We start from the raw sequence: 19252 nt of genomic DNA, 5'->3' as shown, positions 1-19252 counted from the left end.
TATTGTGGTGCTACTGCGCATGGTGTCTAATTTGCCAATACTTCCTTAAAGAAGACCTGTCATTATTCCTAACATCAATATGTATAATATATTGTACTTGTAGTGGCTCACCCTTCTTGATCGATGGATTTAGGTGCTCTGTCTTATGGCTCACCCATTACCAATCTTGCGGTTAATGAAGTATACTATAGAATTGACAGGCACTCTACCATCTAAAAATGTATTTAAAAAGTATTTAATTATACCAATTAATAACACACATTTAAAATATGTAAAAAAAAACATAAAAGAATGTATTCAAAAGTGGATTGGCAGATCAATATTTCATGATCATGATCAATCGCATATACCTCATTCCCCCAATTTGTTGATAGTTGATGTATATGCAGTTGATCATTCATAGATAATAAAAAAATTTAAAATAACATACAAAAATAGCAAACAATAAACATTGGTTCTCCTATATATTCATCCCAGTCTTTATATATATTGTAGTAGGTAATTCATATATTAGTCTTTAAATGATTGGCTATTGGTTTATGGTTAGAAACATAGTAACATAGTATATAGTCCATTTAGTTCGGCCTGTTATCCTGCAAGTTGATCCAGAGGAAGGCAAAAAAAAAAAACTGTGAGGTAGAAGCCAATTTTCCCCACTTAAGGGGGAAAAAATTCCTTCCCGACTCCAATCAGGCAATCAGAATAAATCCCTGGATCAACGACCTCTCTCTAGTAGCTATAGCCTGTAATATTACTACACTCCAGAAATCCCCTCCTGAATTATTTTATTGTACTCACCATCACCACCTCCTCAGGCAGAGAGTTCCATAGTCTCATTGCTCTTACCGTAAAGAATCCTCTTATTTGTGTACAAACCTTCTTTCCTCCAGACGCAGAGGGTATCCTCTCGTCACAGTCCTGGGGATAAATAGATGATGGGAGAGATCTCTGTACTGTCCCCTGATATATTCATACATAGTAATTAGATCTCCCCTCAGTCGTCTTTTTTCTAAAGTGAATAACTCTAATGTTGATAATCTTTCAGGGTACTGTAGTTGCCCCATTCCAGTTATTACTTTAGTTGCCCTCTTCTGAACCCTCTCCAGCTCTGCTATGTCTGCCTTGTTCACAGGAGCCCAGAACTGTACACAGTACTCCATGTGTGGTCTGATTAGTGATTTGTAAAGTGGTAGGAATATGTTCTTATCACGGGCATCTATGCCCCTTTTGATGTAACCCATTATCTTATTGGCCTTGGCAGCAGCTGCCTGACACTGGTTTTTGCAGCTTAGTTTGCTGTTTATTAAAATTCCTAGGTCCTTTTTCATGTCAGTGTTACCAAGTGTTTTACCATTTAGTATGTACTAGTGACTTGCATTATTCCTTCCCAGGTGCATAACTTTACATTTGTCAGCGTTAAACCTTATCTGCCACTTCTCTGCCCAAGCTTCTAATCCAGGGCTGGCCAACCTGCGGCTCTCCAGCTGTTGTAAAACTACAATTCCCACCATGCCCTGCTGTAGGCTGATAGCTGTGAGCATTCTAGGCATGCTGGGAGTTGTAGTTTTGCAACAGCTGGAGAGCCGCAGGTTGGCCATCCCTGTTCTAATCTATCCAGATCCATCTGTAGCAGTATATTGTCCTCTTCAGTGTTAATTACTTTACTCAGTTTAGTGTCATCTGCAAAAATTGATATTTTACTGTGCAAGCCTTCTACAAGATCATTAATAAATATATTGAAGAGAGTAGGGCCCAATACTGACCCCTGAGGTACTCCACTAGTGACAGTGACCCAATCTGAGTATTTACCATTAATAACCACCCTCTGTTTTCTATCATTAAGCCAATTACTTACCCACATACAGACATTTTCTTCCAGTCTGAGCATTCACATTTTATATACTAACCTTTTATGTGGTTCAGTGTCAAATGCTTTGGAGAAGACCAGATATACGACATCCATTGATTCACCACTGTCAAGTCTAGAACTTACCTCCTCACAGAAACTGATTGAATTAGTTTGACATGACTGATCCCTCATGAAGCCATGCTGATATGGCATTATTTGCTTATTTTAATTGAGATCCTCCAAGATAGCATCTCTTAGAAAACCTTCAAACTGTTTACCCAACAGTGCCAATCAGTGCCAATCCTGTGGAACACTCCCTGTCAGTATAGAGTAGGTAAATATCAGAAATTAGGGTCTGGCTATGTCATTACTTAATTTTCTTAGAATCATGGGGTGTATGCAATCTGGTCCTGGCGATTTTAATCATTTTAAGTCGCTGTTGTACTTCTTCCTGGGTCAGACAGGGCACTTTTAATGGGGAATTTACTTTTACATTCTGCATTTCATCTGACAGTTTATTTTCCTCAATGAATACAGTGGAGAAAAAAATATTTAATAGCTTTGCTTTCTCCTCGTCGCTCTCTGAAACTCCCCCTCATTGCTCTGTAAAGGGCCGACACATTCAGATTTATACTTTTTACCATTTATATAATTGAAGAACATTTTAGGGTTAGTTTTGCTTTCTTTGGCAATTAATCTCTTGGTCTCTAGTTTGGCGGCTTTTATTTGTTTTTACATATTCTAGTTTTTCAGTGCTTCCTGGCTCCCCTCCTGTTTTAGTGATTTAAATGCTTTCTTGTTGTCATTTATTGCTTTCTTTACAGATCTATTTATCCACATTGGTTTCTTCTTGTTCCTAAACCTTTTATTCCTATAAGGTATGTACAATTAGAATTTAGGATGGTTTTAAAAATATCCCATTTTGTGGCTGAATTTTTATTTTTGAGGACTTTGTCCCAGTTAGTTATGCCTATGGCCTCTTGCTTTTTTGAAGTTTGGTATTTTTGTTCCTCCCTGTAGAAACGCTTGTTTGAAGGATAATTGGAAGGTTATTACTTTTTAGTCACTATTTTCCAGGTGTCCCCAGATCTGCACATCTGTTGTTCTCAGTAAGCAGGCTTGGTTTATACTGTAATTAAACAGATGTGTGCACCATAGGGTAATTCTGCGAGTACCAGAAAGTGAGAAAATAAATTGCAAGGCTCACCTTGTAGGATTGTGCTAATGTTATGCACAACTCTAATGAATGCTCATCAGAAGGATCCTGAAAACCTGGAAAATGGTGGTCTGCAGCCACGGGAAAAGAAGGAATCTTCTTATCGGAGATGCCTGGAATCCCCAAGTAGGTATGTAGTTGAAGAAGTAAAACGTCCCACAAACAACGCGTTTCGGGGAATCACTCCCCTTCATCAGGTACAAAAGGCTGCACATATACAAAAGACAAAAGCTACACACATTTATACATGTAAGAACCACCTATTTTGGGGGTCAGTAGGAGTGTTCCCTAAAGCACCTTATGTCAAACTAATATGCATTTCTAAAATTTCTGTATATAGGGACATTGTTACATAGAGACTGATCGCCATTAAGTCATGCTATGAGGAATAAAGTAACTCTATATACTTATTAAACACTAAGGCTGGAGTTATGTGATAGACGTGTCACACAGAAGAGGCCGGCATCTGCAATGGAGAGGTTGGGAGCGCATAATGACGTAACAGTGACACGTGATCTGGACTGTATACGTGCAGCCTTTTGTACCTGATGAAGGGGAGCGATTGTATTGCTGCAATAAAATACCGTGCAATATTCATGCTGTCTAATCAGCACCTTGATATGCCACACCTGTGAGGTGGGATGGATTATCTCAGCAAAGGAGAAATGCTCACTGACACAGATTTAGACATATTTGTGAACAATATTTGAGAGTAATGGGTTATTTGTGTATGTAGAAAATGTTTCAGATCTTTGAGTTCAGCTTATGCAAAATGGGAGCAAAACCGAAAGTGCTGCGTTTATATTTTTGTTCAGTGTATATAAAGACTGGGATGAATATATAAGAGAACCAATGTTTATTGTTTGCTTTTTTTGTATTTTATTTTCTATTTTTTAATTATCTATGAATGATCAACTGCATATACATCAACTATCAACAAATTGGGGGGAATGAGGTACTGTATATGTGATTAATCATGATCATGAAATATTGATCTGCCAATCCACTTTTGAATGCATTCTTTTATGTTTTTACATATTTTAAATGTTTTATTAATTTTAGTGTTTTATTAATTGGTATAATAAAATATTTTTTACATCAATTTTTAGATGGTAGAGTGCCTGTCAATTCTATATTTTATTTAATTATTACTAACATGTCTGTTTTAACTAATATTTGCATTCCTCATGAAGTAATTTTGGATCATCTTTTCTTTAACCAGCTTTGTGCCAATACAGCTTTGTGCCGCATGTAGTGGATGCCCCGTGGATTTTCATGCTGCAAATCTGCATTATTGACAGTAACAGCAAAGAGGCTAAGCATTTAAGAAACCTCATCCACATGCTGCAACAATCTGCTTTGAAATCAGTCAATTTATGCTGCAGATCTCCACCAGGTTCATCTTTTGCAGTGTAGAGAGTGAAAACCACAGTCATTTCTGCCAAGTTACATGGATTTTTCCGCTGTAGTTTACCTCTTAATCTATGAATAAATTGACAGCTGGATGTTACCAGTTGGGGGTGTGCTGCTGTACAACCTCATACTGTCCAATCATTGCTGACAGTTTCAGACTGTATGGGGACACACCCCAGCTCTTTGCCCTCCTTGGTGAGTCCTCTGTATATGTTTGTGTGTAAAGATTTGTATCTGGTCATCTAGGGCCTTTGAAGTTGTCTTCTAGCTAGTTGACCGCAGCAACCCGAGATAACACAGGGCTGGCGTTATAAAACTCAAGAATCTAGCTATACAGGTGAAATAAAAAAAAGTGAATATTGTGCAAAATTCATATAATTAGTTAATGCAACTTAAAAGGTGAAACTAATATATGGGATAGACTCATTACATGCAAAGTGAGATATTTCAAGCCTTTATTTGGTATAATTTGGTTGATTATGGCTTATAGCTTATGAAACCCCAAAGTCACAATCTCAGGTCCCCTTTGCTCAGAGGGTATGGAATAATTAGCTGACTAGAGTGTGAAACTTTGAGCCTATAATATTGAACCTTTTCACAAAATTCAAATTTTAAGCTGCATTAATGCAATTCCTTTTCATTTGCATTACTGAAATAAATGGACTTTTGCACGATATTTAAATTTTTCGAGTTTTACCGGTACTCAGATTCTCCACAGTGACATGAGAGAATGGGGGGATGAATATAGAAAGACAACGTTTATAAGGTATGAACAAACAGGGCTGGGTGTCAATTCTTGGGGCTCACCGAAGTAGTGAAAATTTGTTCTGGTTTTCTGCCTGCCCTGGCACCTATTCCATCAATGTGGATCAAGAGTGTTAGGTTTCTGGTTTATTTTTATTTTTTTACTGTGCCCCAGCACAGTACCTATATAAACACGATAAAAGCTTATCATAAGAGAGGGCCCCTGGCAGTAGCTGTATGTACTGTAGCTTACCTGAGGAAGAGCAGGAGGTAGACCCTTTACCGGCGTTAGCCTCCTTGGTGAGAAAAGGGAGATCCTTAGAAGATCCCACATTAGTAAAGAGTTGACTGAAAAGCACGTGAGACAGCTGCATGAGACATTAAAGCCCCACTGGAGCTTTTTCACTGGGAAGCCATGAAGAACTCACCTAGCAATGCACCATGTAGACACAGGCAATCAACCTCCTCTCAGACAACCACCTTATAGGCTCTTTCTGGATGTACAGGCAGACAAAGAGGGAGATAGAGGAAATCTTGGTGCAAGGGTGATAAGAAAATCCCATAGCTCCTGGGCTGCCCCAGTAGTGCTGATCCCTAAGAAGGATGGGGGAACCAGGTTCTGTGTGGATTATAGGAGGTTAAATGAAGCACCTTTTTTTGATGCTGATCCCATGCCTAGGATAGATTAATTTCTGGAGCGACTAGCCAGTGCCTGCTATATAACCATTATGGCTCTAAGTAGGGGATACTGGCAGATTCCTCTGACATCAAAAACTCAGGAGCTTTCGGCCTTTATCATTTCCTTTGGGTTATATGAGTTCCTAACCATGCCTTTGGTATGAAAAATGCTTCTGCCACCTTCCAGAGGGTTTTGAATCACTTGGGGCCTGACCTTGATGACATTGCGGTGTTCCGCCAAACCTGGGAGGAACACTTGATTCATTTGAGCAGCGTGCTAGATAAAACTGCAGAGGCAGGTCTGACCATCAAACCTGAAAAATGCCAACTTGGCATGAGTGAAGTGCAGTATCTGGGACACTGGGTAGGAGGAGGTACCCTGCACCCAAAGTCAATTACGGTAGAAGCTATTACTGCTTGGCCTGTTCCAATGACTAAAAAACAAGTAATGTATTTTCTAGGGACTGAGGATACTACCAGAAGTTTGTACACCATAACAGCATCCTAGCTAAGACCATAATCGACCTGACAAAAAAGAAGTTACCCCAAGTAGTTACTTAGACTCCACTCTAGTGTGAACTGGCTTTCTCCACTCTGAAATTAGTACTGCAGGCCTCCAATTTTTCTTGGAGGTTCATAGTACAGAGAGATGCCTCCAACTACGGGCTAGAAGCTTTGCTTAGCCAGGTAAACGAACCAGGGAGAGACCATCCCATAATGTACCTCAACAGAAAACTTATCTCCAGAAAGGTGACCTATGCTGTAATTCAAAAGGAGTGCCTTGAAGAAATTACAGCCCTACCTGTACGGAAGGGACTTCACCGTGACCACTGATCGCAATCCACTCAGCTGGTTGAACAGGGTAGCTGGAAAAAATTGCAAACTACTAAGGTGGAGTTTGACCTTTCAGCACTAGATTTTTACTGTACAGCACAAGAAAGGCAGTCACCATGGTAATGCTGATGGGTTATCATGCCAAAATGAAGGTATTGTACCTGGTGAGTAGGGAAACTGTCCTGCGGCTGACAGTTCCCCTGTCACCTTTTAAAAGGGGGAGGTGTTGCAAATATTGATTTTAATTTGGGTCCAGCTCTTCCCCCTTCCTGGTGAGTCCTGTGCATATGTTTGTGTGTGCAGATTTGTATCTGGTCATCTAGGGCCTTTGAAGTTGTCTTCTAGCTAATATTGCCGCAGCACGGCTGCTCCATATGGCCATACCCTAAGGCAGAGTGGCCTGAGTATAACTAATGTATAGTGGTTCATGATAATAATAATTCAAAATAATTAGGAACAAATGGAATTTCTTGGCCAAGTACGGCAAAGTTGCCGAATATAATTTTTCAAAACTTTGCTTGTCTCAGATAAATCATAACTCTTTTAATGGTAAAATAATTGTACATGATGTTTCATTTCTTTTCCTTTTTATATATTGCAAGAAGTTGTCCTTTTCTTTGCTTTCCTCTGAAAGCCTGGAAGCAGTGACAAGTTTTTAAAGTAAAAGACGACAATCATGGACATGAAAAGTAAATTTTATTAAACATGTTTACAGAACATGAGTTGGAAGTTTATTTAAAAGCACAGGGGGGTGTTAAGACAAGTGGTCCAATAGAAAGATACTACCCAATTAGAATTAGTTCAGTTGTTTTGGCCACTAAGACAGTACATAATCTAGTAGTGCACCAGTGCTTCAGTTCTTCCTGCTCAGCAGGTCAAGCAGTAACCTATCAATGCCCTCCACAAATATGGGCATAATGGTTTCAGCCTGTATATTAACAATAAATAATTCACTTGGTGCAGGCAGTATGTCTATGAATCAAAACCTAGTGTGTACACCATTTCTACATGTGTTACAGCCCCACAGTAGGAATTTACACCAAAATATTTATTATAAGGAATTTGGTCCGTACTACATTACGTTTCCATAGGGTATAAAATAATGTCCATCTATAGGCATTTAGCACCAGACTATCACATCTAAGTCTGGTAAAAACCTGCAAAATGTCTATCAGAAAAATGGATGGCTTAGATTTCTTGGTTATGTCATTATCATTACGGTCAAACTGTACAAGTACATGCAACATACAAGCCAGCCTATGTGGAACTAACACACATTATTATTTCACCTTTTTTTGTCTTTTTTATTTTTATTTTTTTAACAAAACATGCATGCAGCGTTGAATTACTCCATGACATGCTGCTCTACTCGTGTGATCACAAAATTTGAATGGCCCAAAAAAGGAGGGAAACATCATCAATGCACCTGCACAGTCTGCAGCTTGTAGCACATGTACAGAGATCACGAGGAACTTCAAGGCCAAAAAAAGGAACAAAGAAAAGAAAAATGCAAATTGAAATTTAAGTATATTCTCTCTTTTTCTTAATCCCTCTAAAAAGTAAAATATTTTGCGTTAAAAAAACCAAGCCTTGTGCTTGCATCAATCTCAAACAAAGGTAAACGAAAATCTGATAAAAATATTAGTAAGTGCAGAATATCTCAACTGGAATTCCCAGTGATTTTTAAACAGCTCATACCATGCTCTACCCAGGACAGACAGGGGTGTCTAAAGTGACACATATCATAGACCTGGATACAGCTCAAAGTGTCATATGCTCATCCCCACCATTGGTCAGCATTACGGGATGTAAACTATACAATTTATACACAGAAACAAGTACAGCAACTGGCTAATGGTCAAAGAAAAACAGCTCAGACGATACTTTATCTGGAAATGCCAAAGGAAGGAAATCTCTTGCAGCAGCCTCGGCGTTGGTTACAAACAGACTTCTTCAAACCTCTCCCATGCACAGAAACAAATCAAAGAGAAAAAACATTAAAGCCATAATTTGCAATCCAAAATGTACAAAATAAAAGTGGGAAAACAAAATATTTGTAATATTTTAAACTGTATTTTTTTCTTTTTTTTTTTTTTTAAATTTTTTGATAAAGAATAATCTTACGCAATCAATCATTCTACATTTTCCCATACCGCAACAAGGAGTAACACAAACATGTTGGCATTTTTATTATGGGATGAGAAACGTTGGCAACATAAACATATCCTTTATTGGTGAAATAATGAAAGCTATTGCATCCATGACTATTCTGTAGCGTTAGTCACACCATGTAACAACATAGATGCATTTCATTGCACTTGGACCATTTCGAAAGGGGTCTGCTTCATGCGACTGCTGCACTGCAGCATCTGCGTTTATCCATAGCCCTGAGGCCAGAGTATGGGGGGTAGTGCTAACAATTGCTGTGCTCCAATAGAATGGCAGCATGCAGTATAATACATAAAATACATCTGTGGTTCCCAGTGGTGAAGCACTACATGAAAAAGCAGGGTCAGTAATAACAGGAAAGCACTACATAGCAGTGCTCCTCAAAGTCACTGACAGTATTTCAGGCAGCGGGGAATTTTACACGGAACCACAGCCATCATCACTTCTGCAATGCTCAGCTCCTATGAAATCAATAACAAAAGGACAAAAAAAAAAAAATGGTATGTGAGAATTGTCACAAATGCCTTTATGAAACTGGCAGGTTAACACAGTATAAAAAAAAAAAAATGGAATTAACAAGTATAAAATATGCTGAAATACCAATATGATAACACTGCTTATGGTCTGTAAAAATGTATCACAAACATTTCTAACAGAGTGAAAGCTTCCAGTTTTGAATTCATTGTCACCCTTACTATCCCACTGAGCATGTGTGACTTCAATAGTGCTGAACTGTATATTCATTTTACAGTACTCATATTCTCGCTTTCCTCTGCCAACAGGACTAATTTTCAGATATTTTTATTTTTTGGATCATTACTGAAGGCAAAAAAATAAATGATTGTCTGTCTCCAGCAATGCTTTTGATCATACGTATACCGTTCGAAATCTTTTATTAGGCATTAACATTGTGATTACATCAGGTTAGACTGCCTTCCAGATTGCTATGACCTAATGGAAGGAGGGCCCGTTGAACTTTCAAGAGATGATTGGGAAGCCCTGCGAGTAAGGGGAGTCATTGTTGGATCCACCAGGGACGAGGGTGGAAACAACTTGTACCATCCGATCACCACGCTGGACAGATCAAGGTCTTCCAGGAGAATCTGTGCAACACCCATAAAAGATTTGTGATCCATTCGGCCGTAGTCTCCCCAGACGATCACCTGGAAAAACGATAAAAAACAAATCAAACCATATACAGTACATAGTATAGTACAGTGTGTTATATTGCAAATTGTGTTCAGTTAACGACCAATTGTGCAAAGTTCATACTGCTTAACAAAACAAGATGCAGATGACACAAATGAGCTGAGAGGTCCGCTGCCTCTGTTCTTAGAAAAAATATTGAAACTTTCAAAAGTCAAATAGTAAATGATTGTATCTTGAAAGGAAATACATGATTTAAAATGTATAGAACTATTATTTCAAACATTTTATGCTAATGCTATCCTAATATCTGAAATACAGATGTTGAAAACATTAACTTGACACTCAACACATAAGATATAACTGCTGTAGAAGCTTTAAACTCACATGTCTCACAACAAAAGCGATTGAAAACAATAAAGTTAAAGGTTGCTGCAACTGCACATTTAATAACGTAAATTGCAAGATAATGTTTGCTACGTCTGTAGTCATAGCATTTCTTGCTATAATTGACATTATAGCTTGGTTATATACAATCATGGAGGGAAGTTAATCTGAGGTGAACACAATTGTGCTGAGCAATTGTGTCTAACAATCTTGTGACTTTATGCATTTAGACTAAGTATCTCGTGATTATTGTTCATAGGAAACAGGATTTTGCCAAATTTGCAAGTAGGGAACTGCTGATATAAGCAAGTTGAGTTTCAGTTTAGCATCAGAAGCTTCTGGCGAAATGCTGATCACGTGCATTACTATAACAATTGTTTAATCATGACAAGTAATTTTTCAGTTGCTATCTTTTATTGGTAATTTTGAGGGGGGGGGGAGTACCCTTCTCCAAGCTATGGTCAAAAAGGTAAAAAAGTCTTAATGGGACACAACCATTACAGAAACCAGTGTACACATCAAGGTGTCTGCGTCTTCAATTCTTAAGGCGGGTTTACACTGTGGCAGGTTGTCGGGGATGAACATACCTGTGAATGCTCATTCTTGATAATCTGCGCGTCTAAAAGTGCAGCAGATCACCAGATGAACAAGTGAAACACTTGTTCATCGGGAGAAACAATCGTTCATGCAGACACCTAAATTATGATTTCTGGGCAGCAAATCGTGCTGTCTAAACAGCAGGCAACTGTCGGGAAGGATTGCTTCGATGTGCTCGTTCGCTGCATGCAAATGCCACATTAGGCCATCTGACCCCTAGGAAGAAGGTGAAGCTAATATCCACTAATTTGAAGCCCACAGAAAAACTAAGTAAAGTCTCAACCATGATTTATTTTACATTTTTTGTTCAACATATTTGTGTGTTTTCTTTTTCTTTTCACTATTAAAAATGTATTGTACATTTAAAGGGAACCTGTCACTGGGATTTTGTGTATAGAGCTGAGGATATGGGTTGCTAGATGACCGCTGCACATCCCCAATACCCAGTCCCCATAGCTTTTGTGTGCTTTTTTTGTGTAAAAAAATAAATAAAATGTTATACATATGCAAATTAACCTGACATGAGTCCTGTCCGTGACTCATCTCACATACAGGACTCATCTCAGGTTAATTAGCATATGTATTGAATCGTTTTTTTTACACAATAAAAGCACACAGAGCTATGGGGACTGGGTATTGCGGATGTGCTAGCGGCCATCTAGCAACCCATGTCCTCAGCTCTATACACAAAATCCCAGTGACAGGTTCCCTTTAAACACAAATAAATCAAATTGTACTGACTGTACAGAGTAAATAATCTATTTGCTTAAATGACATGGACATCTTTGAGAGCACTTATTGCATTCTACTCATTTTGGGCTAAGACTCATTTTTTCTGTTTTTATTAAATGTGTTTCCTCTAGCTTTCAGTTTCAGCGTATATGCAGACTACTGCTTCCTTCATCTCAATGGACCCGTCAGAGAGCAGCTCTAATAGCTCAATCTGTTGCACTCATTTCTGAACTCCTGCCGGCTCGTAAACTCTTTAGGCTAAATTCTTTCAAACTGTTATGAGCCGTTAGGAAAGTACAGATAAAAGCTACAGATCGAGCCATCAAAACAGCTCTCTGATGGCTTCACTGTGAAGCAAAAATCAACAGTCTGCAGATACACTAAAGGTGAAAGCTGTAGAGGAAAAACTATTGACATTTTTAATAAAGACCAAATAAAAAAAAAAAATTGCCCAAAATGAGTAGAATGCAATAATATTTTTTTTTGCCTTTGCAGACTTTAAATTCCTGCATGTAAATTTGTTCACACCAGGTTTGTTGTAACAGAGCCCGGAAACTATAGGCCGGTAAGTTTAACATCTGTCGTGGGTAAACTGAGGTTTTTCTAAGATATGCTACCTCAATGAAAATAACCGAATAACACCAGATCAGCACGGCTTTATGAGGGATCGGTCATGTCAAGCTAATTTAATTCGTTTTTATGAGGAGGTAAGTTCTAGACTTGACAGCGGTGAGTCAATGGATGTTGTATATCTGGACTTCTCCAAAGCATTTGACACTGTACCACATAAAAGGTTAGTATATAAAATGAGAATGCTCGGACTGGGAGAAAACGTCTGTATGTGGGTAAGTAAGGGGCAAATTAGATATATTTATGTTTAAATGTACAATAAATGAGTTTTTTTTTTCCTTGCTCTGGATCAACTTTACAGGATAACAGGCTGAACTGGATGCACGGATGTCTTTTTTCAACCTTACAAACGATGTTACTATGTAAAACTAAAATACCTGCATGTGGATGCTGCACGGTATATGCTATTATACAATGTGAGTTAATAGGAGATATGCGAATTGCTTAGCACACATCGGCATAGATTGTTTTCATACATTCAGCATATATCTCAGGAGGTACATACACCAAACATGCACTGAGCCTAATTTTGTATAATTTAAATATATAATGACAATAAAATAGGTCCATAAGCATCTATCATAAAATATAGGATCTCATAATAAAACACAGTAAGTCAATTTAGGCTACTTTCACACTCGTGTTTTGGGCGGATCTGTCATGGATCTGCAAAAAACAGATCCGTTTCAATAATACAACCGCATGCATCCATCGTGAATGGATCCGTTTGTATTATCTGTAACATACCCCCTTGAAAAAGCTAATGCGAAACGCACGTTGGGGAGTGGACTGGTGGTGTTCGTGTGCGGTGTCTTAGTTCGATTGGTCAGTATCTGTTATGTGCTCATAATATTTTGCTGCCCTTATGCCTTATGTATTTCATGTGGTGTGCGTTATGTGACATCACTAATATGGCAATGTGGTTTTGATGTATTGAGATATGAATTTTGACATTATTTATTATTAAGCTTATACTGTTTGGTCACACCAATTTTTACTATCAGATGCTGACCATTAATATTGCACTTGCACTTTATTATTGTACGTCGACCCCCCACCATCGGTCCTTTTGGTTTTTAATGTTTTTAAATGTCTTGTGCTAATCATGTCTTTGTGAAATTTTCAATAAAAATTATGTCATTTTGTGATTTATACTTATTACAAACCTTTAAGGCCAACTTATCGTCTGTAAATGATAAACTGTATCTTATCATTTGACCCGTGAACAGTGTACTGTACAAGAGACTAATAAATATTGCATCATAGTGACAAATATGTATAGGGCTTGTGCTGCTTAGGATAGCCCCACGTGCCCCTGATATAGGGGCCCTCCTAGATATATATAATATAATGCCACCCAGGACCATAGAACACAATGGAGTAAAATTACTGTTCTCGATGACACCAAATTGGTCTGTATGCAGTATCTATCACTTAAGGGGGATGGAAAGAAAGTTAATAAGGTACTGGAGAAAAACCTCAGATAAATGATACAAAGGAGATGGAATCATTAAGACCTGCCGGTTTGGTGGTATTAAGCCTGAATGTCCACTGAGCCTCCTTCTGTAAAAGAAGAAGGTCAGTGTTGCCACCCCTAGATGATTTTCTAATCAATTCAATCCCCTGGAATCTCACTGATTCCACCTTGCCTTCATGGCAGGCACCCACATGGCGTGCTATTGGTGTATCATTAGATTTCATATTGTTTGAGATGTGCTCCCCAATATACTGCCTTAGCTCGCGCTTGGTCTTTCCAACATGTCATGAGGTAGACTACCCCTACTGATTTGCAGTTTATAAATGCTCTGATGTAGTAGAGTCTATCAGCAGTGCTACCACTGAAAGATTTGCCCCTTTGTATGTATCTGCAAAATTTACATGATCCACATGGGAAAGTTCCTGTCAAGGTGTTTTGTAGCCAAAGCTGTTGACCAGGACTCTGGTAAAAGCTGTGGACAAGACAGTAGCGTAGATTCCGACTGCGGCGATATGTAATCGTGGGTCTTGCTGGTAATAGGCTGCCAATGTCAGGATCAGATAGTAAGATATCCTAGTGTTCTGACAGTATGTTTCTCACTTCCTTGTGGGCTTTATCATAAGTTCCAATAATCCTGAGTGCATTCTCTTGCTGTTCCCTACTTTTCGGGCAGAGTAGTTGTTCCCTGTTAATACTCAAAGAATGTTGGAATGCCTGTTTAAGGACGTTTTGTGGGTATCCGCGATCCCTGGCAGCAAATCTAAAATCGGATAGATGAGAGCAATTTCTCCGTACCCTCAAATATTGCCCTTTCGGTATGCCTTTTTTCAAGGGCCTAGGGTTGGTGGCAGTTGGTTTCCGGTAGATGTTGGTGACAATCTGTCCGGACTCATTGATGGATATTGAGAGGTCTAGGAATGAAATTTGCTTCTCGTTAATTTCCGATGTGAAAAAAAGGCCATACTGGTTTACATTAAGAGCTGCGACAAATTCCTGAAACTGTGCTTTATTACCTCGCCATACAATTAGCACGTCATCAATATATCTGATCCATAACATGATCAATGATGTAAATTGTTCATAAATGTCACTGAACATGTATTCTCTCTCCCACCAGCCCAGGTAAAGTGGGGGCACATGGGCTCCCCATTGCCACACACCTGAGCTGGGAATCAAAGATAAATTGTGCATCAAGACAAAATCCAGCAGCTCCATCACAAACAGATTGGGTCGTTTGAGATGCTGACCCCTCTGCTGGAGAAAGGTGAGTACCGATTTACAGCCCAGATCATGCGGAATGGAGCTGTAAAGGGCCTCTACATCCAAACTAGCCAGATGCACGCCCTCTTCACTCTGGATGTCATTCAGACGGCAAAGGACATGCATCGTGTCCCTTGCAGATGAGGGCAGGCTGATGACGAAGGGTCTAAGAATCGTGTCAACATAGGTGCTGATATTAGCCGTTAAGCTCCCTATGCCCGACACGATTGGTCTGCCTTTGAGGGGGTCAGTACCTTTATGCAGTTTGGGTAGACTATAAAAAGCGTCCAGAATAGGAAAGTCAGGGAGGAGGTATGCAAAGACTTGTAGGGTAAACCAGTTCACCTGCCACATATATTGCAGTCCTTGGGTGCACAGGAAACCATGGTGAGACCTCTTGAGACAAGGATAAAGGAGAAAAGCAATCCAGCACTCCACATTTTTTTTTTAGCCGTCGGTTCCTTTATTGCAGTGATAAAAATTCGTACAGTTGTACAACCTCCATTAGTGTAATTCGCAGTCTACATGTTTCGAACTAAACTGTTCTTATTCATGACTCGAATAAAGGAACCGACGGGGCTAAAAATTTTTGGGGGAGTGCTGGATTGCTTTTCTCCTTTCTCCTTGTCTCAGGAGGCATGCAAACAGATTTATTAATTAAGTTTGACTCCCGGGCCTTTTGCAGGATCAGTGACAGTTCCTGTCTATAGATCGATGTTGGATCAGATGGTAACTTTCTATATGTGTGTCTATCACTGAGAATTTTTTGGCACATATTCTGATACTTTTCATGCGCCAAAATAACGATATTGCCGTCTTTGTCCGACGGTTTTATGACAATATCGTTATCCTGCTGAAGCCCCATCAATGCCTCCCTTTCAGGCGTTTGTAAATTGTCTAAACCACATATCTGCGACTCTAGATTGCAGAGTTTATTAAAACCACTGACACAAACGTATCAACCAGTGTGTTATCATTAATAGGGGGCATTTTAGTGGATGGGAGCCTTAGAGTAGTAAATGGACCATCCCCCTCCTCACGCAGACCCTCAGAATATAAGTCTGCTAGTAGCTACATCAGGAAGGTCCTGCTCCTCAATACCCCAACTCCTCACATCTACGGCGATCGTTGTGCAAAAAGAATTTGCGCCATTTTAATTTTTGTGCAAACAGGTGTAGGTCCTTGGCCCATTCAAAGAGATTAAATCTCTGAATGGGCACAAAGGAAAGACCCTTACGGAGAACCTGCATCTAAAATTCAGACTGAACGTTCTTCCATCTATTAGATTGGTCTGTTCCGATTCAGTTTCACACTCCGTATCTAATTCAAGGGCGTCAGTGTGTTTGGAACTGTAATCAAAAATCCTCCCTTCTTTAAAATCTTTTATGTCTCTATTAAACAATAAGTGCTTTTTTTCTTTTAGTTGTGCGGTGTATTTTTCAGTTGTCAGCTGAAGATTAGATTCTTTCTTAAAGAACTCAGTGTGCGTGTTGAACTAGTTGTTAAACCTAAAACTACTAATTAGACAGTGAATAACATCTGCAACCATACAAACTGGTGAGAGCAAATATCATTCACAGTCTGAGGCTCAAGACTGAGGTCAGCAGTTAAGATACCTGCTGGTCTCTTAACAAGTAGATCATGCAGTTCCACTATTGTTATGGAAAATAATACAAAAAAAGAAACATAGATATAGGATAATATAAGTTCGGGTCAGTAGATCCCATGGTTGGACTGGGACTTGCTACTGTACTTACTATTGTGTGAAAGGGGCCAAAGGCTAAACATACACTTAAAGGGAATGTGTCATCAGAAAATGATCTGTTTTTCTCTGACCTACTAGACCTAATAATAGGTCATGAATTCCTGTTCTGTACAGGTAACCTTTCGGTATCTATTATCATTATCACTACATGCAGAATTACAATGACAAGTAACACCTCTATATAGATAACACAGGATCCACCATTCGCAATAAGAGATATCACAGCTTATCAGCTCACTCCAGACCCCTGCACAGGTCACAGAGAACACTTTGAAAAGTCTCCCATATAAGTCAATGGAGTCCCCTTCTGTCCATTGTGTCTATGGCCCATGTAGTTGCTCTTAACCCCTAAGTGACCACCCATACGGCTTTTTACGGCAGTCACTAAGGGGCCTTAGTATAGAAGAAATCTCAGCAGTCGTGTCTTGATAGTATGATGTTTTTTATTTTTATTGCATCAATAATTTTATTGATGCAATAAAAACAAAAAACATCATACTATCAAGACACGACTGCTGGGATTTCTTCTATACTACTTGTGGAGATTGCTCATATCCCGTGCAGCATGCATAGGGTGAGTGCTGGCTGATTCATTTTTGTTACTAAGGGGCCTTAAGCTGGGCCACCGCTTTTTTACGATGGCCCAGTCTAAGCGCTGCACGGGTCCCCTGTGCAGCGAGGAGCGGGGACCCGGCTCTCACATGAGAGCCGCAGCCCTGCTCTAACAGCCTGTACCGGCAGGAGTGCCGATCCGGGCTGTTTAACACTTTACATGCCGCGGGCATTGGTGCCCGCCGCATGTAAAGTGCTGACAGAGGGAGCATCTGTCTCCCATCGGCACCCCGCAAATGTGATCGCGGGGTGCCGATGTGTGTGAATGCTGCCTGGGGTCTGATGTAGGCCCCAGACCAGCCTTGAGTCATTTCCAGCAGGCTGGTCAATGTCAGAATAGCTTAGTCATTAAAATGCAATGCACTATAGGGATAGTGCATTGCATTTTAAAAGCAATCAAAAAGCTGTCTGTTATAGTCCCCTTGTGGGACTATTAGGGGTAAAAAAAAGTTAAAAAAAAAGTTAAAAAAAAAGTTAAAAAAAAACTCTTTTTTTTTTTTTTTTTTAAATACGCTTTTCAATAAAAAAATTGCAAAAAAAAACAAACAGTCGGCACTCCTCCTCATAAATCGTGGTGCTCGCGTCCAGGGTAAGAATAACCTGCTTCCAATATCCAAAGAAAAGACCGGCACTTCACTCCTTGTTCAGAATAATGTTGCTTTATTCAAGCATAGAGGAGACACAACGCTGAAGCGACACGTGTTTCGGCTCGAATCCGAGCCTTTTTCAAGCATCAAAAAAGGCTCGGATTCGAGCCGAAACACGTGTCACTTCAGCGCTGTGTCTCCTCTATGCTTGAATAAAGCAACATTATTCTGAACAAGGAGTGAAGTGCCGGTCTTTTCTTTGGATATTCCTCATATGTTTGGTATTGTCGCATCCGTAACGAAAAAATAAAAGAGTTGTTTTATAAAAAGATCATTTAAAGGGGTCAGCCACTTTCCGGCTACTGTTAATCAATGTGTTTTTGAGATGATTATATGACACTTACTAATGTAGTCTTTGTAGATATTCTGGACCATTTTCTATATTTCATGAGGTATGCCCCCTTGTTTACAGTGCTGTCCACACAGAGGTCCTGTCCATAAAATGGCTGCTGATGGAGGTTCACGTGACCAGGTAAATAATTTCCATGTGATGTCTCCACCATTCAAACACACTGCACTAAACTCCCAACAGAACAAGTAGAGATGGCATGTTCTGTGTATTTAAACGTAGGAGACATCACACAGAAGTGATTTGCCTGCTCACATGACCCTCCATCAGCAGCCATCTTATGGACAGGACCTCTGTGTGTATAGAAAAGGTAGGAGGCCACAGCAGCATATCCACAAAATCCTCTTTATTCAAACGAGCGCCTCACGACAAGGCATAAAATTAACAGCGACGTTTCGGCTATGACTAGCCTTTATCAAGCATGTATAACAATTAAAATCACTGCATATAAATACCCATATTAGATACGCCCACAATACTGCTCAACCAGTAAAATCTAGAAATTGTAGGTAACACCCACCCATCACTAGATGTCATCAAAATTAATCACATAGATCAGCTGACTAGAATCCCATGTTCACCTGTGGGGAATTGTGTCATCCGTTTCTCCTTACAGGTGGTGGCGTTACGCCGTCCATAATGCGCATGTTGTCAATTTCCATCGCATCATCAAACCACGTCAACTGCAGAGCGCCGTCAAGCAACCACGTGATGTGTACGTCAGAGGGCAGCTCTCCGCCTATCCGC

The 19252-nt window shown here is 39.5% G+C and overlaps 1 protein-coding gene across 14 annotated transcripts in view; it reads right to left on the bottom strand.

The window, feature by feature from the left end:
* Nucleotides 1-7433: 7433 nt before the first annotated feature.
* The window catches only part of RIMS1 (regulating synaptic membrane exocytosis 1), a 400438-nt gene continuing 388619 nt past the window's right edge, over nucleotides 7434-19252 (bottom strand). For 10 of the 14 annotated variants that reach the window (XM_044292437.1, XM_044292436.1, XM_044292439.1 and 7 more), the window contains one exon: nucleotides 7434-10066. In XM_044292437.1, coding sequence (XP_044148372.1) covers nucleotides 9848-10066 — 219 coding nt within the window. In that variant the 3' untranslated portion in view covers nucleotides 7434-9847. The remainder of the gene's footprint in view (nucleotides 10067-19252) is intronic. The other 4 variants (XM_044292444.1, XM_044292445.1, XM_044292446.1 and 1 more) reach the window with 1 other exon arrangement.

Source organism: Bufo gargarizans, chromosome 4 (genome assembly GCF_014858855.1).
Source record: "Bufo gargarizans isolate SCDJY-AF-19 chromosome 4, ASM1485885v1, whole genome shotgun sequence".
NCBI lineage: Eukaryota > Metazoa > Chordata > Amphibia > Anura > Bufonidae > Bufo > Bufo gargarizans.
The sequence above is the reverse complement of the archived record's forward strand: the minus strand, read 5'-3'. Positions and strand labels throughout refer to the sequence as shown.